Raw genomic sequence first — 23,864 nt, forward strand, 5'->3', positions numbered from 1 at the left:
ATGCCGCTATTCTTCGCTTGTCCTTCAATTTTCCCAAAGAATCTCAACCCCCAAGTCTCTTAAAATACCAGATTTTTGCTTCATTTCTTCACATTAATCCAACCATGGACCCCGTTTCTAGTTCATCATCATCGACAATAACAACCCTACGAGCGAACAGGTTACATCCCCGGTTCAAACCGACTCGACCCGTTGTCGAACGAATAGCCGAGCTCTGCGTCACCCACTTTTCCTCCTCCACAGATCGGATTCCAACTTCTTCGTCTTAGGTGCCACGGGAAATGTTTACACGGTGACGTTATCTTCGACCCTTTCGTGCACATGCCCCGACCGTACGACCCCGTGTAAACACATCTTATTCGTTTTGATCCGAGCGTTGGGTGTCTCGGTCGACGACACGTGTCTCCAGAGGCGGACTCTGAGGCCATGTCGACTGAGCCACCTTCTCGGGACGCCTACGTCGCCGGAAGCATTTGCGGGGGCCAGCCTACGTGAGAGGTTCCACCAGCTTTTCTCCGAGAGGAAGAAGCAGGGCGGGTCGGGGGATGTTAGGGAGATCGAAAAAGGAACAGTGTGTCCCGTTTGCTTGGAGGAAATGGAGAAAGGAGACAAGGCGGCGGCTTGTTCCACGTGTCGGAATCTGATTCATGAAGAATGCTTGCTGAGGTGGAAGAGGAGCCGTGGGAGGAGGTCGGCTAATTGCGTGATTTGCCGTGCAAGGTGGAGTAGTGATCAAGAGAAGTATCTGAATTTGGCTGCTTATATTGGTCGAGACGAGGCTGAAGGCGGCGGTGACGGTGGTGGTAGCAGCCTATGTACCGGATGATTTGTTTTACGTTTTAGCTTTACGATAGAAAGAATGTTAACTATGAAATATATGCCTTTTAACGATTAATTGTGTATATGCAATATTCCTAAAAAATCTTAATGGATAATTCATTTAGTATTAAAGTAGTTTGCTAATTGTTTCATTGATTGAAATAAAATAAAAAATTGACTTACAGAGAATAGTCTAGTAGAGGCAGTTGCTGTTCTCATTTCAAAAATGCCACGTATGCGTTTGGACCAAGATGTGTGAATGCTTTAAGGCCAAGCCCCATTTTTTGAAGGTATCTTAAATTTTTTCAGTGGTGTTTTTCTCTAGTTTTGCTTCATGATCTACTACCTCCAAATATAGGTAATTCGAAGTCTTTCTCTAGTGTAGGAATGGGAGAAGTGGCGGGTGCAGATAAATAAACTGGATTCAAGTGTATTCTGATTTCAGTGCGCTCACCAACAGACTCGGGAGGGCTTGAGAAGTACGTTACAAATAATGCTGGGTAATGCTACTAGTCTCTGCTCTACAACATGCCATTGGGTAGAATTGTACATTTCTCACTCGTTATATACATCAGGCCGTTCACAGTGGTATGTATTTTCCTTGTATTACATATCTCGTAGTGTTTATACATGTTAGCTGGATCTGAAATAATCTATCGATTTAATTACTTCTGTTAGGGGTTAGAAAGTTTGTACAATTTGGCACAAAAAGCATTCAATTGAAACCAATGGCCTCTGCACCTAAGCTGATGGGGCTTATAATTGGAATTCTTGGGAAAATACAGAGGTGACAAATGGGGATAAAATATTAATTTAAAATCTCTGTTAAATTCTCTCTTTGCTTCCTATTTTTAGGTTAAATTGTGATTTTGTCGGTTCTCAGGTTGTTTTAGCAGAATGCTCGAAAGGATTTGGTCCTTGGTAAGCTGTCATATTTCCATCTTCATATCTTTCTGTTTGTTAGGAATGCAATTTTGGAGCCTTATTCGGGGTGCTATTGATTCAAAATATCTTGGGTCCGATAAGCTGTTAGAAGTTATCATGAAATTCAAGCTTCGATGTTTCTGTGCAATCATTAAGATCTATCTCTATATTTTGCTCATCATCAGGATGGTTGCACATGCCATAGAGTTGTTGACTGTTGGGAGTGACCATGAAGAAATGCTTTTACATGACGAGAGTCAGAACTTGGGGGGAATAAGCATATAGGAGCTTCATCGACATGTTTATGCTCAGGTCCTATCCTCACATCCATTAACCTGGCAAGTGAGTGCCAATAACAGTAAGGGTTACTTCATTGGCATATTGTGCCACACTTATGCATGTTTTATACATGGTATGGTTTAGGCTTACCTCTCTAAGCTAGAAATGAAATATGGAGTGCAACTTAACGAACTTAATTTGCCGTCTTTACGAAATCCACAGCATAGCTTCGAATATTATGAAGGTATAAGCATCTGTGAAGGCATAATTTTAATTTGGTGATGGAAAACGTATAAAGCTTGGCATTCTCTTTTGGAAATTGTGTTCCCCAACCTGTTGAAAATTTTGTGGTAAGATGTGATGATTGAATTTGTTAGCATGTCAGTTTAAGGATTCTCAGTGTCCATGTTTAGATTGCTGGAGTACACCACTGGAAGCAAGCCGGAAAGGTTCAGGAGTGTTTTGGCTCCAGCAAGCTCGGGATGAATATCGTCTTAATAGGATAGCTCAGCAAGCTTTCCTTTTCAAGAAAGAATCTTTTATATTCAGAAATTATTTAATTTACGGGATATTATTTGGTCCACCCTCTATCTTCACTGCACTGGGAAGGGTTAATTCAGTTATAGGGTTCGGATTCTAAGACAGCTGGCGGACTAGAGTTCCTACACCAGTAAGGATTTTCTGTCATTGTTTTCAGTTGAATGATCATGCATGCTAGAAAGCATACTGTGTTAATTTACCTCGAGTACTCACTCTTAAGCCCGAACTCATAACCTTGGACACATCACAGGCATAGAGACTTCAAGAAATCGCTTCAGCATGTGTACAACGGAAAAACTACAGACGCTGCTCGGCAGGCTGTGGAATCTCTTACATCGGTACATATTCGTCACGAATCGATTTTTTTTTTTTATCTTTTTATCTTCATCAAGATCATAACAAGAGCAATTGATGGCCGTGGATCTCTTATATACAGCTTATGAAAAACCCTTCCACACCTCAACGCTTTTACCTGCCTCTTCTTTATGATTCGGTAAGCACTGATCTATGTTAACACAGATTGTCGCTTGCGGTACTGTTGAACTTCCATCGCGTCTGCTGCCATGCATGGCTTAATCGGCTACTGTCCTATTGGTTTTGTTACTTTTGCAGTTGAAGCTGCTTAATTGGAAGGATCGTCCCGTGTTGAATGTGTCCCAGACAAATCTTCTATTAACTAAACTACAAGATTTGTCAATGGCTAGGCTCCGGCCGGATTTCATAGAATCCGAGTTACTACCCCAGGCCTTCAACTCAGTTACGCTAGGTCTTGCCACGAATATCGGTCGTGCAATCCTAGAGGAATGAACCCTTTCAAGTATGTAGCCTTTGCCTGAAAAAGATATCGACGGAAACTCGTGATCGATCGTTGAACATTTAATCTATTTTAAATAGTGATCTAATACAGATTAGTCTGACCCAAATCAATTCAATCAAATGCCTAATGAAATGAGGAAGCTGCAAAAGAAAACATGGGAAGATGGGCTGTCCTTATCTGTTCAGGTAAGGATCCCCAGGCTAATTAAATTCAGTGTGATTCTTTGCAATCTTTTTATAGATATCTGAACAAACATCTCTCAGATTCTTCGACTTGTCAAAAAAAAAAACATGCGCCTCAGCGAATTCTTTCAAGAAAACACTGTTTTAAATTCCCTCAACAGATACACTTCTACCAAACAGCACGAGGAGCCTGTCTGATTTCGTTGTCACTGTTTCATTTTTGGGTAAAAACGTTTAAATTATTGTTTTTTTTTTATATTTCTATTAAATTTTTATTTTCATCCTTTTTAGAATATTTATAAATTTAAGTTTATTTCTTTTAAAATTAATTTTTTTCTTATTAACATAAAATTTTATGTACTTCTTTTGATGTATTGTATTCTGAATCTACGTTATCCAAGATGTGTTGCTCTGACGCACGCAAGTTGACACCTATCTCACACCATCAAACAATTCTCAAATTCTCTGATTAATTTATTTTGATATGGTTAATTAAAGCTTAATCCCGATTTGTATAACTATAATTATAATTTGACTGTCGAGTAACATCAATGATGGAAGCTTAATATGATTTTAGGGTTAACTGTATTGAATATAAACCATTAACCAACGAGTGATGTGATAATTTTGTGTTGACGTAAATTTTAATTTGTGTATTGATTTTCTCGGTAAACATTTAATCGTTTTAATTTTAACCATTAACAAATCTTGTTACAATTGATGACCGATGATAGAAAACAATAGTTAACTGGCATCGATAATGATTTGATCGACAATGATCAAATTAATGCACAAATTTAAGTTTAATAACAAAATTATTACATAAATTGGATTTTTATAAAAATAAAATAATCACGTCATTGTGTCATTAACTATTTAACAACTCTAAATTTACTTTGAATGGTAAATTGAAACAATAAAAAATTTAATGACAAACGATAATATAACCTAAATTTTAATGCTGTTAGTTGTAGTTTACCCAAAGATTAATTTGGTTATTGTTGTATTGATGGAGGGGGCGACACATCAACGTCGTCGAAAAGTTGATGGAGATGTGATTGACAAGATCGGACGGCTAATAGTCCAAAGCTTGGATTTAGTGATGTATATCTAGTTGGGTCCTTTCCTTTGGGTTTGATAGAAGTTAAATGTGTCTTTAGGGCCCAATTGCAAACTTCTCGAAACCTTCGATACCGACAAAAACATTTAAAGATCGTCTTTCCTTGCCTTGATATATTATTCAAAATCATGTGTAAACTATGTATTTAGTACCTAAAATTTTACTTTTGATTATTTTAGTACCTAAACTTTCAATTCATACAAAATCATACTGAAAGTTTTATTTTAATACCCATCGTTAACCTTTTGTTTCATTTTAGTACTCTCTGTTAACTTTTTGTTTCATTTTAGTACCTAAATTTTAACGGCATGGTACTAAAATGAAACAAAAAGCTTAAGTATGATTTTGAAAAAAATGAAAGTTTAGTACTAAAACAGAATTAAAGTGATAGTTTAAATACTAAATATGTAATTTACTCTAAAATCATGGACATGTACCTATGCCCAATTAACGGGAGACCCACCAGCTTGCCCTATGGACCCCTCTTGTAAGCTAAATTACATTAGTGGTATCTAAAATTTTAGAATACTTTTACTTTGATCATTACATTTTAATATATTTTTATTAAGATCATTGTCGTCGACTGAATTATCTTAATTTTTAAGACATTTTCACTTCTTTTGCTGAACCTTTAAAATATGCATTGGGAGTCTTTAAATTTTTATCATTATTTATGTAATTTTTCGTATAACAACCGTGGATAATAATGGTAATAAAAGTGATATTAAAGTGCATCAACTCAATTATAAATTTTAATTTGGTTGTATTAGTGGTTTATTAAAGAAATCTAATGAAATCCCAAGAGGATCTTGATCGTGAGGTCTTTTATAAATTATTCCAAGACTTTGGAAATTTGGAGATTAGAATAAGCTTTTGTAAAGAGCTACTATAAGCTAGTTATTTAATTATTATTATCCTTTTAAAAATTATTATTATTATTAATATCTTATATAGTAATATTGTTTTTTTATAACAACCGGTATTCGATCTATTGATCGACTAATCGAGATTGGATACTGCAGAGGCAAAGGCGATCCTCCCAACCTAGTTTTCTCCATTCGCGATTTCGAACCTCTGACCTTGCTTTAAAGATTTAGTGTTTCATCCCACTAGACCAACCAGTTGTTGGTAGTAATATTATTTATTTAATAAGGTAGCCTAACCTACATGTCCTAATTAAATCATACCCCTAATTCTAATAAGATTTAGAGACACGTAACCCTAATTCTAAAAAGTCATATTCACTATGGAGTAGTATTAATTAAATTGGGGTTTCCATTGTGAGCAAGTTGAACCCTTTCCTTGCATGTATTTGGATTCTAATAGGGTTGTGGATATGACTTTTTAATTAAAACAATATATTACAGTATTAACCCAAAGTCAGTATCTCCTCTTCCACTTCAATACTATCTGAAGTGGAATATTATTATATATATGTAGATGACAATATTTGATTTATATATTATTATCCTAAGAGGTCGGTCAAGACTTCCAAAAGTCCCACGAGGAACAACCAAAAAGAAAATTTAATTAATAATATTTAATAAATGGGGTAAATCTTATTGCACAATATAAAATTATATAAATTTACATAAATTTAAGACCGTTAGATGAGTAAAAATAGATGACAGAGATTAAAAGTAAGAAATGTGAAAATATTTATTGAAAAAAAGGAGTCAATGTCAACAATTTATTTTCATTCATCTATCGATCCTAAATCTGTGTAAAATTTAAGAGTTTTACGTTATATAGGTAGATATTAACCCTTGAGAAATATTGCTTTTAAAAAATTAGTTAGAGATTTGAGTGATCCCTATTCTAATTGTTAAAATTATCCTTATGCGTAGATATTTTTGGTAAAATTGTTGTGGTGCCAGTAAAATGTGAAAATTATGTATTTAGTATATAAACTATCAGTTTTGGTATGATTTAATACCTAAGTTTTTTTGTTTCATTTTAGTATCTCACAGTTAAAAATATTTGTTCTTGTTTTATTTTAGTATCCCTGTTCGACTAGGGATGGGCATAGGGATGGGTTTTTGGTCGTGTCAACCTTGACCTGAAAACATATACCTAAAACCTGCTGTCAACACACCTTTTCGTCATACTAGGATTCAAACTCCTAAAAATAGGATATAATTTTGCTATGATTCAAACTTCTAAAAATATGATAGAGTTCTACTATGATTTAAACTCCTAAAGATAGGATCCACAAGCACTATAAATAGCCATTGTAACTCACTATTGTAACACACGATTTACAGACAGGAGTTACACAAAAGGAACGCCAGAAAAATACGAGCAAAGAAAAAGTGATTTCGATGCTATTGTAAACGATTCGAAGTAATAAAGGTGAAAGCTTTTTTTATCTTTCGTTTCTTTCTCTTTACTCTTCACTTGCATGCGTTGTAAATCGTGTTTTCTTTGGAGAACCCCAAAGATAAATGTTTTAGCCGATGACCCAGAGAGAGTTTTTTCGAAACTTTGATTTCAGATCTACGCTCCCTAGAGGCTATTTCGCAAAAACAAATTACATTTTTAGAATGAGAGTACGAAAATCTATCAAAAAATGAAAACTTTTTTTATTTTTACTGGTTTTAATCTTCAATGTTCTTTGACATTTACCCACTTAATTTACATTCCTTTCATTTTAATCCCTTAATTAGTTATTATATATATATATATATATATATATTCATACTTGCTAATTTTATTTTTAATTTATCACTTTTTTAATTTTTCTCTATTTATATACGTTATTACCATATATATATATTTATTTTCTTTGCATTTTTATTATTATGTTATATTTATTATTATTTTTACTATTATATTTTCCTTTTATTCTACTTATTTATATTATATATGTATTTTTATATTTTTATTATTATATTTTTACTTTCTCTTTCTTTTTATTATTCTTGTATTATTACTTGTATTATTTATATTATTATTTTGTTTATATATATATATATATATTTTTTATATATATATATTATATTTTATATATTTATTATACCTATTATATATTTGTTTTTTTATTTTAAGTGCTATATTTTATAATATTATACATATATTTTTCTATTAATTTTATATATTTTTTATTATCATTATATTATATTTATTTTTTTTATTATTGATATATATTTTTATTATATATATATTTTATATATATATATATATATATATATATATATATATATATACACAAGTTAATTATATCTACCTACTTTGTCCCCACTCCTCATTATTTTTTTCTTCCTGTCAATAATATTTCACCAAACATTACTTTCTTTTCTTTCTCTTTCGGTGTGATTGTCTTTTTTTAACTACTTATTATCATTATTAGTATTATTACTATATATATATATATATATATTGTAATTATCTTTATTTGGTTTATTTATCATTATATGTGCATATGTTCTTTTCGTCATTTAATTTATTAATTTATATATATTTACTTTTTTAATTATTATATATATATATATATTATTCGTACTTTGTTATTATTATTTTGTTTATTTGTTTTATTTATTATCTTTTTTTTCTTTTTATATATATTTTATTATTTATTTTTTTTACTTACTATTTTATCTTTGCTTTCTTCATTTTATCATTTTACTTAATTTGTTTTCTTTTCATTTTAATTTAATTAATTAATTTCTTACCATTTTATCTAACATGGCTTTTTTACTTTCTTAAGGGTACATTTTCAATTAATCAAATGTTAGTTTTGGATTGTTATTTTACCTTTCAATTTAAACTTTCAACTTTCTTAATTAATGACAACTAGAAATTACATAGTACCGAAAGGGCGGTTCAAGGGTGTTAATTCTTCCTTAACCGTAACCGACTCCCGGATCCGACATATCACTGGTAAGACGCAGATCAGGTAAGAAATAAGGTATTCGATCAACCCATTTTTCGTAAAGTAAATGATCGGTGGCGACTCCCAATCCATTTTTCAAGTCGAAGCCCAATTCCGGGGCACAACCGAAATACGGTTGCGACACCTGCCCCCAAAAGTTTTAGGTTTTTTCACACCCCAGACCTACCTCAAAATTTAAACTAAAACCCCAACTCTAACTTGACCCGACCTTATATATTAATTTTTAAAATAATTAAAATTATATAATAATTAAAATAATATATTTTGATAATATAAAAATTAAAATTCTTAAAATATTAAATATAAAAAATATAAATTAACCATGTCGAGTCGGGTCGGTGATTTTTCATCTAAAACATGGCCTCAACTACCCCGAGCCCCGAAAATAAAAAAGTTGCCCCTATCGAATAGGGTCGATTCGAGACCTGTTAGGTTCAAGTATTTTGACCATCTCTATATTCAAAATTGAAAGTTGATGTACTAAATGGATCAAAACTGATAATTTAACTACAGAACGTGTTAAATTTTTAACAGAAAATTATTAAAATAAAATAAACATTAGATACGATTTTAAAAATAAAAATTAATAGTAAAATGGATAAAAAAACTATAGTTTAGGTATTAATATATTATTTACCCTAGTAAATTTTTAGTCGTCGGGTGGGGTAAAGGACAGGCATGCAATGCATTGTTGATAGGGAAATAATATTAATCAGTGGTTGTGGTGAAAACTCGTGGCAGAAAATACTGATGCCGACAGTCGTTGTCAAGAGGGGTCAAAGTGAGAAGAGACAAGATGGTGACAGGAGGTCTATTCTACTGCCGGCGGCCAGAGACCTGGCTGGCCCGTTTCTTTGCTGGCTTCAGTCGTAGATTAACAGTCAAGTAACTGATTCCTTTGGGGGGGGGGGGGGAATTCTGCAGACTTTGTAATAAAAACATCATTAGTGTTTACAAAATTTTGTCAAAATATTATCTGGCAATTAGACAAAAACCCTTGGTTGCATCATATATTTAAGGGTAAATTACACTAAATTATTAGTTTGAGTATATTTTAATATATATATATATATATTTATTTTTTTAAAATTATGTATAATGTTTAATTTTTATTTCATTTTAGTATTTTATCGTTAAAAATTTAACACTTTTTTAGTAATTAAATTTTTAATTTTTTAAAACTTAACGATAAATTTTGAACGAGAATATTAAATCGTAACAAAAAACTAAAGTTTTTAATGGTATTATATAAAATAAAATAAAAATTAAATTTTAAGTATAATTTTAAAAAAATAAAATTTTTATATTAAAACAGTTTAAAATTGATAATAAATAATGTTGAATTTCAAGTGTGAAATGGGAAGCAGACATTAAATATTTGAGTAGGACGTAAGAATCATGCATTTTTACCCACTTCAACGTCGGCAACTTAATTATTCAAAAGCCTATTTTTCGAATGTTTTCGTACAAAATCTGTATATGAAACTGATTATGTGTGGCTCTACAGCAGCGGCAAAAAGGTTTTCATTAATGGTTGATTCTTCTCGTCAACTCTATGATTACCATGACGTTGAAATTAACAATGTAAATTAATATTTAATATACAAACGGTTAAATTTATTAATTTATCTTAACGATAAAAGAAAGTATTTTTCTGTTTAATAATTAGTTAATCCTATTCCGATATGTAATGGGGTGAGGGGAGGTAAGGTAGTAGGTTGCCTCCAACGGGTTGAGAGCAGCTTCCGTAGAATACCTCCGGCAGTCAGAATTATGAATTACCTACCGTGTGACTCGATCCCACGACCACAAGTTTAAAAGTCTTGCTTTCTACCAACTGAGCTGGACATGTAATTTGATATTTTATTATTCGAAAATCCTACACAAAATGTATATTATATATACTCTCAGTTTTATTATTCGATGTATAAAATCCTATGCAATACCACATCAAATACAAATTTTACATGTATATATGCATATATTTGTCTAACTAGAATTCATTTTTGCACTGAAAACTACTTGTTTTTATTACAAAAATGTTTTTGAAAAACACTGAAGAACAACACGTAGATCTCAAACTTGATCAAAATACAAGGACTTATGACATATTTTGACATGTATGTACGCATGTAGGAAAAATCCACCGGTGGAAAACATACTTTCCTGCAGAGATGGTGAAATAGGACAACTGTTTAAACGTGCTACACTACCACACACAAAAATTACATTTTGATAGTGAGAGATCACAAGTGGAGAGGGAAAAAAAAGTAGCAAGTTTTAGGACAAAATGACGGTCCAAATATTTAATTGGACAAGTAATGAAGGACTTTCACACGAGGAGATGATAATCGACGTGATTCATTTTAATAAAAAATTAGATAAGGATTGAGCAAGAGAAATGCATGAAAGGAAATGATATGGGCTTTTATATAGATGCCCAATTTCATATTGGGGTCAATGTGAATTGATTGTACTTTAAGTCGGTTCAATTTTTGTTACATTTATCATATGGTCCCACGATGGTGTTAATATACTTATTGTTATACATTATTCATAAAATTTTAGTTAATTAAATTATCATATATTATTGATTGAGTCATGGTCTTTAGAGCATGTTGTTGAAAGATCTCGGTTGATACCCTTTCATCTTCTAAATTATGGGTTCAATACCTATTAGGAGTAAAATTTCTCTTCTCCCTCCCGTATGTAGCAATTGTTTTAGAAAATACAATTATCTTTGAACCCTTGGAGCGGTTGTAATGGTTAAAGTAAATTTTATCCTAGTAGGTGACTCGGGTTTAAGCAGCGTAGTCTATATGTGTGTAAGTTTAGATCTAGGCCTTTTTTAAAAAAAAGATACAATTATCTTTACTTTTAAGATTCGATGAGATTGCGAGTAAGTTAAATATTATATAAAAATAATAATAATCACACATTCCATTATTTACATATTCTATCAATTTGGTCATAGTTAGAATAAAATTATAGAATTGTATATTTATTGATTTAAATTAAGAGTGCATATGTCATTATCATATTAGATGATTAAATTTATTGAATTAAATTAAAATTAGGGTCAAATTGATAAATTATACAAGTAATGAGGACCAAATATATAATTATAAAAATTCATCTAAATATTGCTTCAGCCCTTTTGTAAAAAGCTAACGAGATCTGATTTTATTGACATCATTTAAATAATTAAGTAACATAATTAATAAAAGTAAAAGATTGATGATGAGATTGGAATCACCCATGATTGAGTGATCACATATGTAAATTACCCTTAATTAAAGCGTGAAATCTCTTTGTCAATTATATACTTGAACCCTGGATCGGTTGAAACTAATACATTGTAGACACGTTTGTCGGCCAAGATTCACACTAATACATTTTGATAGTGAGAGATCACAAGTGGAGAGGGAAAAAAAGTAGCAACTTTTAGGACAAAATGACGGTCCAAATATTTAATTGGACAAGTAATGAAGGACTCTCACACGAGGAAAAAAAATGAAAATCGACGTGATTCATTTTAACAAAAAATTAGATAAGGATTGAGCAAGAGAAATGCATGAAAGGAAATGATATGGGGTTTTATATAGATGCCCAATTTCATTTGGGGTCAATGTGAATTGATTGTACTTTAAGTCCGTTTAAATTTTGTTACATTTACCATATGATCCCATGATAGTGTTAATGTACTTATTGTTATACATTATTCGTAAAATTTTAGTTAACTAAATTATCATATATTATTAATCATGTTGTTAAAAGATATCGATTGATACCCTTTCATCTTTTAAATTATGAGTTCAATACTTATTAGGAGTAAAATTTATCTCCTCCCTCCCCTATGTAGCAATTGTTTTAGAAAATACAACTTCCCTATCCACTCTCACTTCTGCCATTCGGTTCATCCTGTACATGGGGACCATTCACCAGCTTGTACATTACAAATATAGCCATAGATCTTTTCATTTTGACAAGCTCTTGTTGTGGGGACTCATAAACTGACCATATATGCATGGCGGTAGGACATGCTAATTATCTCTCACCCACACATTTATGGCCCTATATTTAATGCGTTGCTTATATATTGTTGGAAATGAAGATAAAAACAAAATGTTTAGGGTAAAATTGACTTACACGTCTTTTTGGTGAAAAGAAAGACAACTTTGATTGTGATTTTTTTTCTTATAAATATTTTTTTAGGGTAAAGTATATAAATTATTCTCTTACTATCGGTAAGGATGAGCATGACACCCGAATTCAATGGATGTCGACTCTATCCGATCTAATCGGGTAGATTTAAAAAAAATAGGGTCGGGTCAGGTTTTTTAGACGTTGTATGGATCCAAATTTAGGGTGAAAATACTCGATCTGACCCAAAAAAAATATAATTTTACCCTATATATTTATGGATAATTATAATAATACCTCTATATATTATTTTTCAATTAGATCCCTATTTTTATTGAATACAAATAATATATTTTTTAAAAATTATATTATTTCATGTTAGGTTCAGATTTTATCTCAAAATGTCGGGTCAAGTTTGGGTCGTGTGGAGGATGTAAAATTTTTGGGTCGGGTGGGGATGTAAAATTTTTGGGTTGGTTCGGGTTAATTGAACCCCGATCTAAATCTAACTCGTGCCCATCCCTAACTATAAGGTATTGCTTTATTAAATACATGGACTATTAAAAGTTACAAAATTCTCATCCAACTATTCATTATGTTACAGATTCATCCTTTTTTCGTTAAAAAAATTGATGGTCAAAATAAGTATCTAATTCTGTGTGATGTGTCACCATCATATTGGCATAAAAACATTTTTTAAAATGAAAAATGATAGGACTTAAAATGATTAAATTTAATAGTTTAAGTACTTGGTTTTACCAAAATATAGTTTAGGGACTTAAAACAAAAGGATGGTATAATTTAAAGACATTTTTACTTTAAGTCTATAAATAACGAGTAAAACAAACCTTGAACTCGTTTTTTTTAAAAGGAGAATCAACTAAAGAAATGAAATAGTTGAATGAGTGACATTGAAAGAAAAATCAATCAAATAACAAGACAAAAACCATAAAGCTCAAAATTTTCATCCAATATCCAACCTTACATCTCGTCTTTTAAAAAATCGATTCAAGCTTAAATTAAAAAAATGATCTTATAGAGTCGAATATAATCAAAACTTGTTGGTTAATCTAGGTTGATTACAAGTAGTATTATATGTTCTAAAAAATCTCAATCATTCATTAATAAACGCTCAAATACTTTATACATGCTGGTGCTCGAATCATATTCTCTAAAAATAATTACCACCCTTTTAGTATATGAAAACTATATTAAAATTAAAAATAATTATTTCAAACTTCACTATCAATACATAAAACAATTATTATATACACACACACGGATATAAAACAAATTCATTATAAAAAAGCTTTATTTTGTGATTTTTCCCCAATTATTTGACGTCTAGAAAAGTTAAACTGTCTGCTACGAAAATGAACAAAACTTGCCATGAACATGGTGGGATTTTTTTTTTTTCTGAATTTGTGAGCATGATACGGGGGATCATATGTACCATTGATGAAGTATGTATTGTCTTTAATCCAAAGCCTTGCCTTTTCATACTAGCGTGCAAAATATTGCATTATTATTCTTAGAACTAATTTTGCTAAATTAGTCAACTAACTAACGATACTTTATTTATTTGTTTATTACACGTGTTTATTTATTTTTATTTTTTGTTCGGAAAAAATAATTTTATTAAGGATTTGAAGATATAAACCCACGACTTAAGTTGTATGCTTCATAGCAAACATCTTTGCCTGATGTACAACATTAATTCCATACTAATAAATATGGAACATGAAGAGATTAGGTAATTACATTGGGGAGGAAATATTTGATGTAAGGTTTTTAATTACCATGCCAAATGTATACTGACTGTCCCAAAATTTATTTGCAAATTGATATTGTTGTATATTATTCAATATGATCCAAAGATGAAAGGACAATTCAGGTGAATATATTAATGTCCAATTAAAACAGAAGGACTGGATTATAAATTTGAGCATAATAAGAGGACTAAATCGGTTATAATTTCATAGACCTACAAAAACACTTAAATTGTTATTTGATAATAATTGTTACCACTGAGAACGGTATATTGCGATGGATTTTAACCTAAATGTTACGATGTCTACTTTAAAAAAAGTTACACAATTGGTGATGACTTCGTTTATAACGGAGAATATTATACGAGTGTCTTGATGATAACTTTTCATGTTACAACTAAAATATTTATGTAATTTACATATTTTATTATGAAAAACATAATATTTTTTGTTTGAACTTAAAATTTTAATCTGTTTACTCGAGTATTATTCGCTTGATAAGTTTTTCAATTACAACCGATTACCAATATTTTTTTAATGTATTTTAGACTCCCTTTCGATACTACAAGCATAGCAAGAGAATTATTATTCATTGAAAACATAAACCCTAACATCTTCAGCTACTAGACAATGTCCACTTATTGTGCATGTTATCCCTTTAGGAAAGATCCTCTACGATTACAGAAACGAGCACACAGAAAATGGGTTATTTTAATGTATTTTCTCACATCAAAACAGTAGCTTGATTTCAGACGTTTTCTTCTAAATATTGCAAAATCAATGAGAGCTGAACTTAGATTAGACTAGGATGGAATAGACATTCATGTACACAGAGCTTTCCCCTTTGATGCATCAAGATTATATGCCTTCATCCACTTGCAGTTTGGTTCCCAGAAGGAACATGCTATGGGGTTATTACTGTTCTGTACTGCGATTTGGAAATCATTACGCTAAAAACTTTGAACTTACCGTTAAACTGAAGCGTGATCGGTAACATATTTTGTTTTTAGTATGGCATTAATGGTGAGAGCGAGATAGATATTGATGGAGAGTATTATTTATGGAAGTTGAAAAAAGTTGGTAGATATTTTTACTCTTGATGGGGAAAGTTGTCACTTTCTCTCCCCCACTGTATTTCACCATCTGCCATCTGCCCGAAGCAATCTTCATCACTGTTCATCATCACATGAAGAAGATGAACAGGAGTTTTCCATTTTTCTCCAGTTGCAGAAGAGATAAAAAGTGTTTGATCTTCTTTAAGTACAATTTTATGTTTGAGTTTTGTTTGTGCATGAAATAGAAAACAGGTAGATATAATAAAAGAAGGATAGAATTCCCAGTGTTGGATTTCAAACTTGGGAAGAATTTATGATATTTTCATCTTCTTCTTCCCATTCTAAACACTGTACAGTGGTGGATCCATGGAGAAAAAGAGAGAGAGAGGGAGAAGTTTAGCCCTTCGAAGAAAAAGCAAAAAGGCTTAAAACCAGAAGGAAAAAAAAACATTCACACTCGCAGTCACAAATCACACCCAAAAACACTAATAATCCCATAGCAAATATTCTTCAAAACCATTTTTGTAAAGTGCTTTCTGGAGGTAGTAATTGATCAAAAATATACCCACAGTCTTCCATGTTTAGCAGCCATGGCGGAGGGTAAAACCAACCATCCACTGAGTCCATGAAAACGAACTCGTTCTTCGGCTCGTCGTAACTCGTCCCGAGGCTAGGCAACTTGACTATCTCGCTTAACTCGTCTGACCCTGAATATAAGTCCATCTGAGAAACCAGAGACGATACCGACGGCGAAGATGGTAGTGTTGAAGTGGATGTGGAAGTGGAAGACGGTGATGGGGAGTCGAATTTGTTCATTTGAGCAGCTTTGGCAGCGGCGGCTCGGACGTCGCGTGGTGCTAAGGACACAGGCCGAGGTAACTCGTCCACGAGTTCGGGAAAGTTGAGTATAGCCGAGTTGCCCTTGATGCTCAAAGCGGCTACGTCGTGTGCACGAGCCGCCATTTCCCGTGTAGGGAAAGTGCCGAGCCAAATGCGGGATTTTTTACGTGGCTCCCGGATTTCGGACACCCATTTGCCCCAGTTCCGCATTCGGACACCGCGGTAAACGGTGTGGTTGTTCGATTCCCTCGTTCTCTTCATCCTTTTATTACCATCCGAAGCCATCTTTTCTGGTTTACGGTCTAGGGTCTCCGTCGAGTGAGTCAACCTCGGTGACGGCGGTGATAAAGGCGGCGACGAGGTCGAATTCGAGCTGCTCTCCGTCTCTGAATGTTGCAGCTCAGCCATGTCAGGCTTTCTTCTTTAATTAGCTATTTTTTTTCCTTAATGAAAACCCACCATTTCCCAGTGACTCGTACAACACTTGTAAGAATTGAGAAATATATAGAGATGATCCACAATTGAAATGGGTCACATACCCTATGGTTCGATTGGGGTTACCCTTATTTAGAACCATTCAACCCCCATTTATTTTCATTTCATTTAAAAAATATTGTAATTTTAACATCAATAATCATATAAATTTTGATTATATCTAAAGTTAAATTAAATATATCTATAAAAATTTAACTTAAAACTTATTTAAGATGGAAACTAACCGGCACGAATCAAGTAACTTCCGTAGTAAAAAGATTATTATTATTTTTTAAAGACTCGAATTTAAGTATCATAGATGCGAGAGATACATAAAAAATTAAAAATTATATTTAAAAAGATAACAACTTATACTTACTCTTATTAATAAAAAAAATCATTGATTTTTACCCTTTCACACCTTCTTTAACTGTTCATTTATCCCTTGTCTCCTGCTTCATCAATCATCACCCCATCAATGATATTTTTTTCTTTATCACCATTTTCACTTTTTGTCTCTATAACAAGTTTTCCTCTTGGATATTTCGTAGAATAGGATTATATATATATATATAGTGTGATGTAGCCAATTCTAGGGTTTATAGTGTTGTCAGAAAATATTGTATAATTTTTTTTATTGCATTATAATATTTATTTTTCTTCTTTTTTTTTGCCATTGATGATTGATTCTTTGATAAGTAAACTGTGTTTATAATATTAACTTGTAATTGAAAGAAGAAGAAGAAGCTTGAGGCCTTTGTTTAATTGGGGTCACCCATAGGAACCAGTGTAGGGGAGCCTCAAAGTCAAATCTTCAATGGGTCCGATGACTAAGGGCAGAGCTACCCTTTGTTAAGGGGTGTGATTTGATATTTAAAAAATAAAAACTCATATCTAAAAAATATTAAAAATAAAATTAATATTTCTTTAAAATTAATATTAATACCATTTTAAAAATAGTCGGCATTTCTAAGAAATTGATACTCATAATTTATCTTTATTTAATATAAAAATATATATTTTTAAATTATGTTGCCATAATTTAAATTGTTCAGTACGACTCTCCATCATTTTACATTGAATGTTCCAACCTTTGACATTCTTGATACTCGAACTGAAACTTCAAGAAATATCAGCAATATCTTTATTTATGATGTTTGGCATTTTTTTTTGCTCGGAAAAATAATTTTATTATAAAGATTTGAAGCATACACCTAAGCCTACTTATGTGTCATATTTAAAACATCTCTAATCCTAAGCGAGAAAAAGAGTATATACAACTAGGCATCGATTAAATCTCGCTATTGATTACAATCTAACCAACAATAAGGAATCTTCTACACCAACACACAAAACCTAAACAACCAAACATCATCCCCAAAACAAGTTCGCAACGAACCATTTAAACAACCTAAATAATATACCAAAATCGAATTTTATTTGTGTTTATTTTTTTGTTTGATTTATTTAAAAATGAATTTTAAAATTATATTTGGGTTAATTTATTTAAATAAGCGAATGTCAAATACTATAAACGAAGTAGAAAAAATAAATAAAGAAAAGATGGCTCTGGATAGTCAAGGCATTGACAAGCAAACCATTGCCCTGAGTAAAGTCTAAAGTGCTTTCAATGAGCATAGCTGTTCGGGCGAAAGAATAAGGAGATAACCCATACTTTTCGTTTGGGTTTAATTGCACCAGAATCCGAAATTATGGTTTATTTTCTACATGACCACTAAAATTTTATAATATTCTAATTAAATCCTTCAAGTATTAATATCGTATCAGTCAAGTCCTTCTTTCAATCTAACCGTTAGTTTAGGTGTTAAATGCCTACTTAGATTTAAATATTAGCATATTTAAACTATTAACAACATGAATAATTTAGGGACCCAAAAAATTGGTGCGTAATCTTCCAAGATGGTGCATGGTTTGGTGATAGTTAAGTTGATTTCCAACCACACTTAGTAATGTAGTGCCGAATCCAAAAATATTATTAAGTAGGTGTATATGTATATTAACAACAATTTTTTTAAATGAATGGATACAAATAAAATTTTAAGGCGGATACCATCAGTAAAATAAGTAACAAATTGAAGAAAACTCATGTTTTAAGGTGGACACCGTTAGTAAAATGAGTAACTAATCAAAGAAAACTCAGATTTTAGGGTGGGCATGAAAAATTCTAAAGTGACCACGAATATTTTCAGGATGAACACTATTAATAAAATAAATAACTAATCGAAAAAAAATTAAAATTTTAGGGTGGTTACGTACCCACTTTCACCAATATGTGGCACCACCATTGAGGTCATGGCATGAAGGATGAGTCACATTGCATCATGTTGGGTCCAAGGCGAGATGCGACCTTGGCTGCAACATGTTACTATTTCAAAACTAACATAAAATAAAATAGTGGATTTATACATTATTTGGTCAAATTAAATGAAGATGCCCCCACATATTAAAAATGACATCTCTTTTGCAAATCAAGAGGGTCCATTTCTCACATGGAACCGTCGACTAACCCTTCTTCTCCGGGCAGGGCTGTGGGAGGGTTTTCGGGGGCCTGTACAATTTCGTATAAAGGGCCTCCTATTTTTTAGATATATTCGATTTCGGGGTAATAATAGTGACGTTTTCTTGATAAACGCCGCAATAAATCCATCTATAATGGCGTTTTATCAATAAAGCCGTAATAATAGTGGCGTTTTTTTAAAAAACGTCGCAATAAATCTATCTATAGTGGCGCTTATTGATAAAACTCCACTATATATTTTTTTTTGGGCCTCATTTTTTGGAGACCCTGCGCGGTCGCGCAGTTTGCGCCCCCAGTCAAGGCCCTGCCTCCGGGAGTAGTTAAGGATTTGGTTTCTTTGATTTTTATAATCTTAAATACGTAAATATTAATGTGCACTTATACGAAACGAGTTATGAGATCTAATTTGTATTTTGATATAATTTTAAGAATAAAAGATTATTCGATGATTAAATTTATTTATAATTTAATTTTAATATTCTTAAAAGTATTTAGCTTCGCTCACGATTATGCGAAGAGTGAAAAAGAAGTTGAAAATGTACGTCCACAAGTGAGCTGTAATTGATTGGAAATTTGGACCCAGAACACTAGCAATTAATAATACTTACATGTAGCTAGTTTTCTGTGATTAATTTCTACATGGGTAAACAAATTTGATTGGACTAATTTGGAATATGAATCCTTGGCCACATATCCGGGGAATAGGGCCATGCGACCCCCGGTACTATTTCCATCTGCCATGGAACCACCTTACACCACCACCAAGTTTAACATCATAGTCCCCAAACTTTTAGATTGTGTTTCAAGAGATCCATGATCTTCCTACGATTCAACCATTTTGAGCCAATTGTTTCTTGGTGCCTGTTAAGTGATCAAAATAAAAATTAATTATCTTTGTTACCGTAAATGATCAAATATAATTACTGAAAGTTAAGTGGTCAAAATGAAAAAGAACGAAAAAAAGTGATTACAAGTGTAATTTATCCAGAAACTCACATTCTTGTACGGCAGACATTGATCAGATCGAAAATTTTGACTTATCCAGAAAAAAAGATTTGAATTTTCTTGAAGTACAAAAAGGGCTAGAAAAAAAAAACCAGTTTCTGGGAAAGTGTTAATGTTTTGGTGGGGGTTTGGACGATGTTTCCTGAAGGATATAACGGATTCAGACAGGTCTGAAAGAGCTTTGTAGAAACCTTAATTACCAGAGAAACGACAGCACCATGCGACTGTGTCGTTCGGCCATTAAATCATCTTGTTTCTATCTACATTGTACAATATTTGTATCACAATAAGTGACCTTGGCTAAATGTAATTAATGAACTTGAAGTACGTTTTGGCTTTTTACTGTTTTTCAATTCATTAGTGATGACAAATTTTGGTAAATGATTGATATCATCGCCGTATACATATCGGTGATCATAGGGTCTTTCCTGGATGGGGCACGTCGTTTGCTGTCGTGTTGAGGGAAGTCTTCATTCGATCGCCGATCGGATTTTGAGTTCTGTTGCCGTCATGCCCTCGCCGTTGTGCCATACACAGACAATTCAAGAGTATAGTGAACATGAATATGAACATGAACACGAACATGAACACAAATGTTGAGAAAGCCCTACATGCACACATATAAAAACTTTTGATACTTTTTGTTTATTATTTTTCGGGTAAACTGTGGAAGTAATCCTCTTTATTTTAGGTCTGATTGATTTTGGTCAATATTTTTTAATTAAATGCACACAAATGTTGATAAATCCCTACATGCACACATATAAAAACGTTTGATACCTTTTGTTTATTTATTTTTCGGGTAAACTATGCCAGTAGTCCTCTTTGTTTTAGGTCTGATCAATTTTGGTCACTATTTTTTTAATTAAATGTACTTGATCCCTTACATTATTGATTCGTTTAATTTAAGTCTCTCAGCCGTTAATGTCCGTTAACCCATCGACGAAGGTATGATGTTGAATTAAAAATTAAAAAAATTAAAAAAAACCACGTGTGCTTTTCACAGTCTTCTACTTCAGCAGCTTAAAACCAGGCAAGAATTCTTCCCTACTTGAGAACAGAAAACAACCCCACTTGAGAACCAACTCCAAAATCAATGTTCATGCAAAAATTCTTCTTCTTCTTCTCCACTTGAGAACAACCCCACATTGTTTCTTCTTCTTCTTCTTCACCACCAACTCCAACTCCATTACCATACTTCATCTACCACAGAATTCTCCAGCCCTCATTTTACACTTATCCCAATCAAAATAAAACCATAACCTTTTTTTCCTCTTTTGGTTTCTGTATTCCATGGCAAACTCTCAAAAGAAACCGATCTTCATGCAAGCAGAACTGGATGTCGTTCAGGTTGAATATGAAGACCAAGTTTGGGGTAAACGATGAAGTTGTTTCAATCTATTCTGCTTCAAAAGGCGGAGATTCAACGACGTCGATGAATCCGATACGTTATTGCACAGGAGAGGAGAAGAGCAGACCGAGACATGGTGGAAACCGAAACCGAACAAACTGAAACAAGTCTCGGAAAAAGTATCAGGTCCCAAGTGGAAGAATTTTGTTAGGAAGATGAGTGGATATTGCCATAAGCCGAAGTGTCAAAAGAACAGGTTTCAGTATGATCCTTGTAGCTATGCTCTCAACTTCGATAATGGTTCTGATAAAGGAGGAGACGATTTGCTTCGGAATTTCTCTTACAGGTTTGCTGCTCCGTTTGAAGATGATCGACAACAAGCCCGACCGGGAATGTAATCGATCATACTGTTCACAGCCATTCGCAACTCAGTTCATTTCATACATATTCTCCTGGAATCCATGTTTAAAGTACAGTAATATTCTTTTGTTCATTGCAAATAAATTGGTAAATATTGGATATGAAATTTAAATGGAAACTGCTTATATTTGAGCCCTAAACCCTTAACTGTAAGGAGTTGGAGTTGGTGGTTTAAGAAGAAGAAGAATAAGAGTTGACGTGTGTTTTTTTTATTTTAAGTTTTTAAAACAAAACTTGATCATATAAAACCGAAACGGATGAGAGACTATCGTAACCGGTTTTCGTCCGGGCACGAATTTTTACTTGACGGAAAAAGTAATGTGAATAAATTAATGATTTTAATTTTTTTAATAATTTAGGAGTCGCCATCGGCCATTTGGGTCAGGTAGGTCGAATACCTAAAAAAATATCTTTTAAAAGAGTATTTAAGAAAACATCAGTTAAAAGATAAACTGATCTGCGTTTTAACTAAAAATTCATTTTTTTTAATGATAAAAAGAGATTCGTGGTCGGTTACGTTTAGGGAAGGATTAGCACCCCTACAACGCCCAAAATTGATACTTTTTAATTATAAATTGTCTCTAGTATTAGAAATTTAAAAATTCAAAGATATATTTAATTTAAATCCTATTATTTTAAAATTATAATTAATTTATATATTTATAAATAAAATATTTATTTATTTAGAAATATCAAAAATGACTTTTAGGTGCCTTAAGACAGCTCTTTTCTTTGATATTAATAAATATTATAAAAAATAAATTATAATTTTTTATCGTAATATTTAATTTTAAAATAGCAGAATAGGACATCCAGTTGTATTAAGACTGTCCTTTTCTTTGATATTGAAAAATAAATATATAAAAACATAATTTATGTAAAATCAAATTAAGATTTAATATAAATTATTATTTATTATATATATTTATATGACTATATAATAATAAAAAAAATATTTAAATATAAACAAGTAAAATTAAAACATAAATAATCAATAAAAATAAAATTAGAACTATATATTAAAAACAATAAAATTTTATAATAAATGAAAATATTTAAAATTAGTGACTAAATTATTATTTAATAAAATTAAATACCTAATTCATAATTAATTATTTAAAATTATAGGGATTAAACATGCTATTTTCCTTATTTATTAATTTGGTGACTAAAATAAAATTATATAAAATTTTAATATCAAATTAAAATAAATTAAAAATATATACTCAGGATTAAAATATTATTTATTAAAACTAAGGGACTAAATACATATTTTATCTAAAATATTTATAATTACGGTTAAGGGCTAAAATATAAATAAATAAAATTTAGAGACCAAATTAAAAGGATTATAAATTTGATTTAGTGACTAAAATATAAGAGTTACAAATTAGGATGGCTGCGGAAAGGGTTTAACATTTAAAATTACACAAATAGCCCTCCCAAAACGACGTCGTTCGGGAAGGGATATTTAAAGCCAGAAACGGCTTGCCCGAAGGGCCAGTTTCTCTTCTCTCTCAAACAGAGAGATAGCCAGAGTTCTCTCTGACTTCTCTCTAGCTTCCCTCATCGGAGGGAAGCCGGTTACCGGGCGGCAGCCGTCTGTCGCCGTAATTCCTACCGCCGGCCACCGTTTCGGTGGTCGAAAACACCAAAAATTCCCAAACCCAAGATCTAAATACCCTAAACCCGATT

At 32.0% G+C, this 23,864-nt stretch overlaps 2 protein-coding genes and 2 pseudogenes across 2 annotated transcripts; 3 read left to right on the forward strand and 1 right to left on the reverse strand.

Moving 5' to 3' along the window:
- LOC120183578 lies at positions 1-826 on the forward strand. The gene is made up of 2 exons (XM_039188254.1): positions 1-54; positions 122-826. Exons 1-2 carry the CDS (start codon positions 1-3, stop codon positions 824-826), a joined length of 759 nt encoding a protein of 252 aa, XP_039044185.1.
- A 101-nt stretch (positions 827-927) lies between these two features.
- LOC120183579 lies at positions 928-3,402 on the forward strand (annotated as a pseudogene).
- Positions 3,403-15,842: 12,440 nt separating this feature from the next.
- On the reverse strand, positions 15,843-16,882 carry LOC120183609 (annotated as a pseudogene).
- Positions 16,883-21,737: 4,855 nt separating this feature from the next.
- On the forward strand, positions 21,738-22,147 carry LOC120183580. Its single transcript, XM_039188255.1, has 2 exons — positions 21,738-21,748; positions 21,814-22,147. Exons 1-2 carry the CDS (start codon positions 21,738-21,740, stop codon positions 22,145-22,147), a joined length of 345 nt encoding a protein of 114 aa, XP_039044186.1.
- Positions 22,148-23,864: the final 1,717 nt, after the last annotated feature.

The sequence above is a fragment of the Hibiscus syriacus genome, unplaced genomic scaffold (genome assembly GCF_006381635.1).
Source record: "Hibiscus syriacus cultivar Baekdansim isolate YM2019G1 unplaced genomic scaffold, ASM638163v2 tig00112800_pilon, whole genome shotgun sequence".
In the NCBI taxonomy this organism is placed as follows: domain Eukaryota; kingdom Viridiplantae; phylum Streptophyta; class Magnoliopsida; order Malvales; family Malvaceae; genus Hibiscus; species Hibiscus syriacus.

Excerpts from the sequence above, each read along its gene's own strand:
- LOC120183578 (XM_039188254.1), top strand. The coding sequence starts at position 1 with ATGCCGCTATTCTTCGCTTGTCCTTCAATTTTCCCAAAGAATCTCAAC. Across the intron at positions 55-121 it reads CAAAGAATCTCAACCCCCAA|TTCATCATCATCGACAATAA; the intron begins GTCTCTTAAAAT and ends CCCCGTTTCTAG.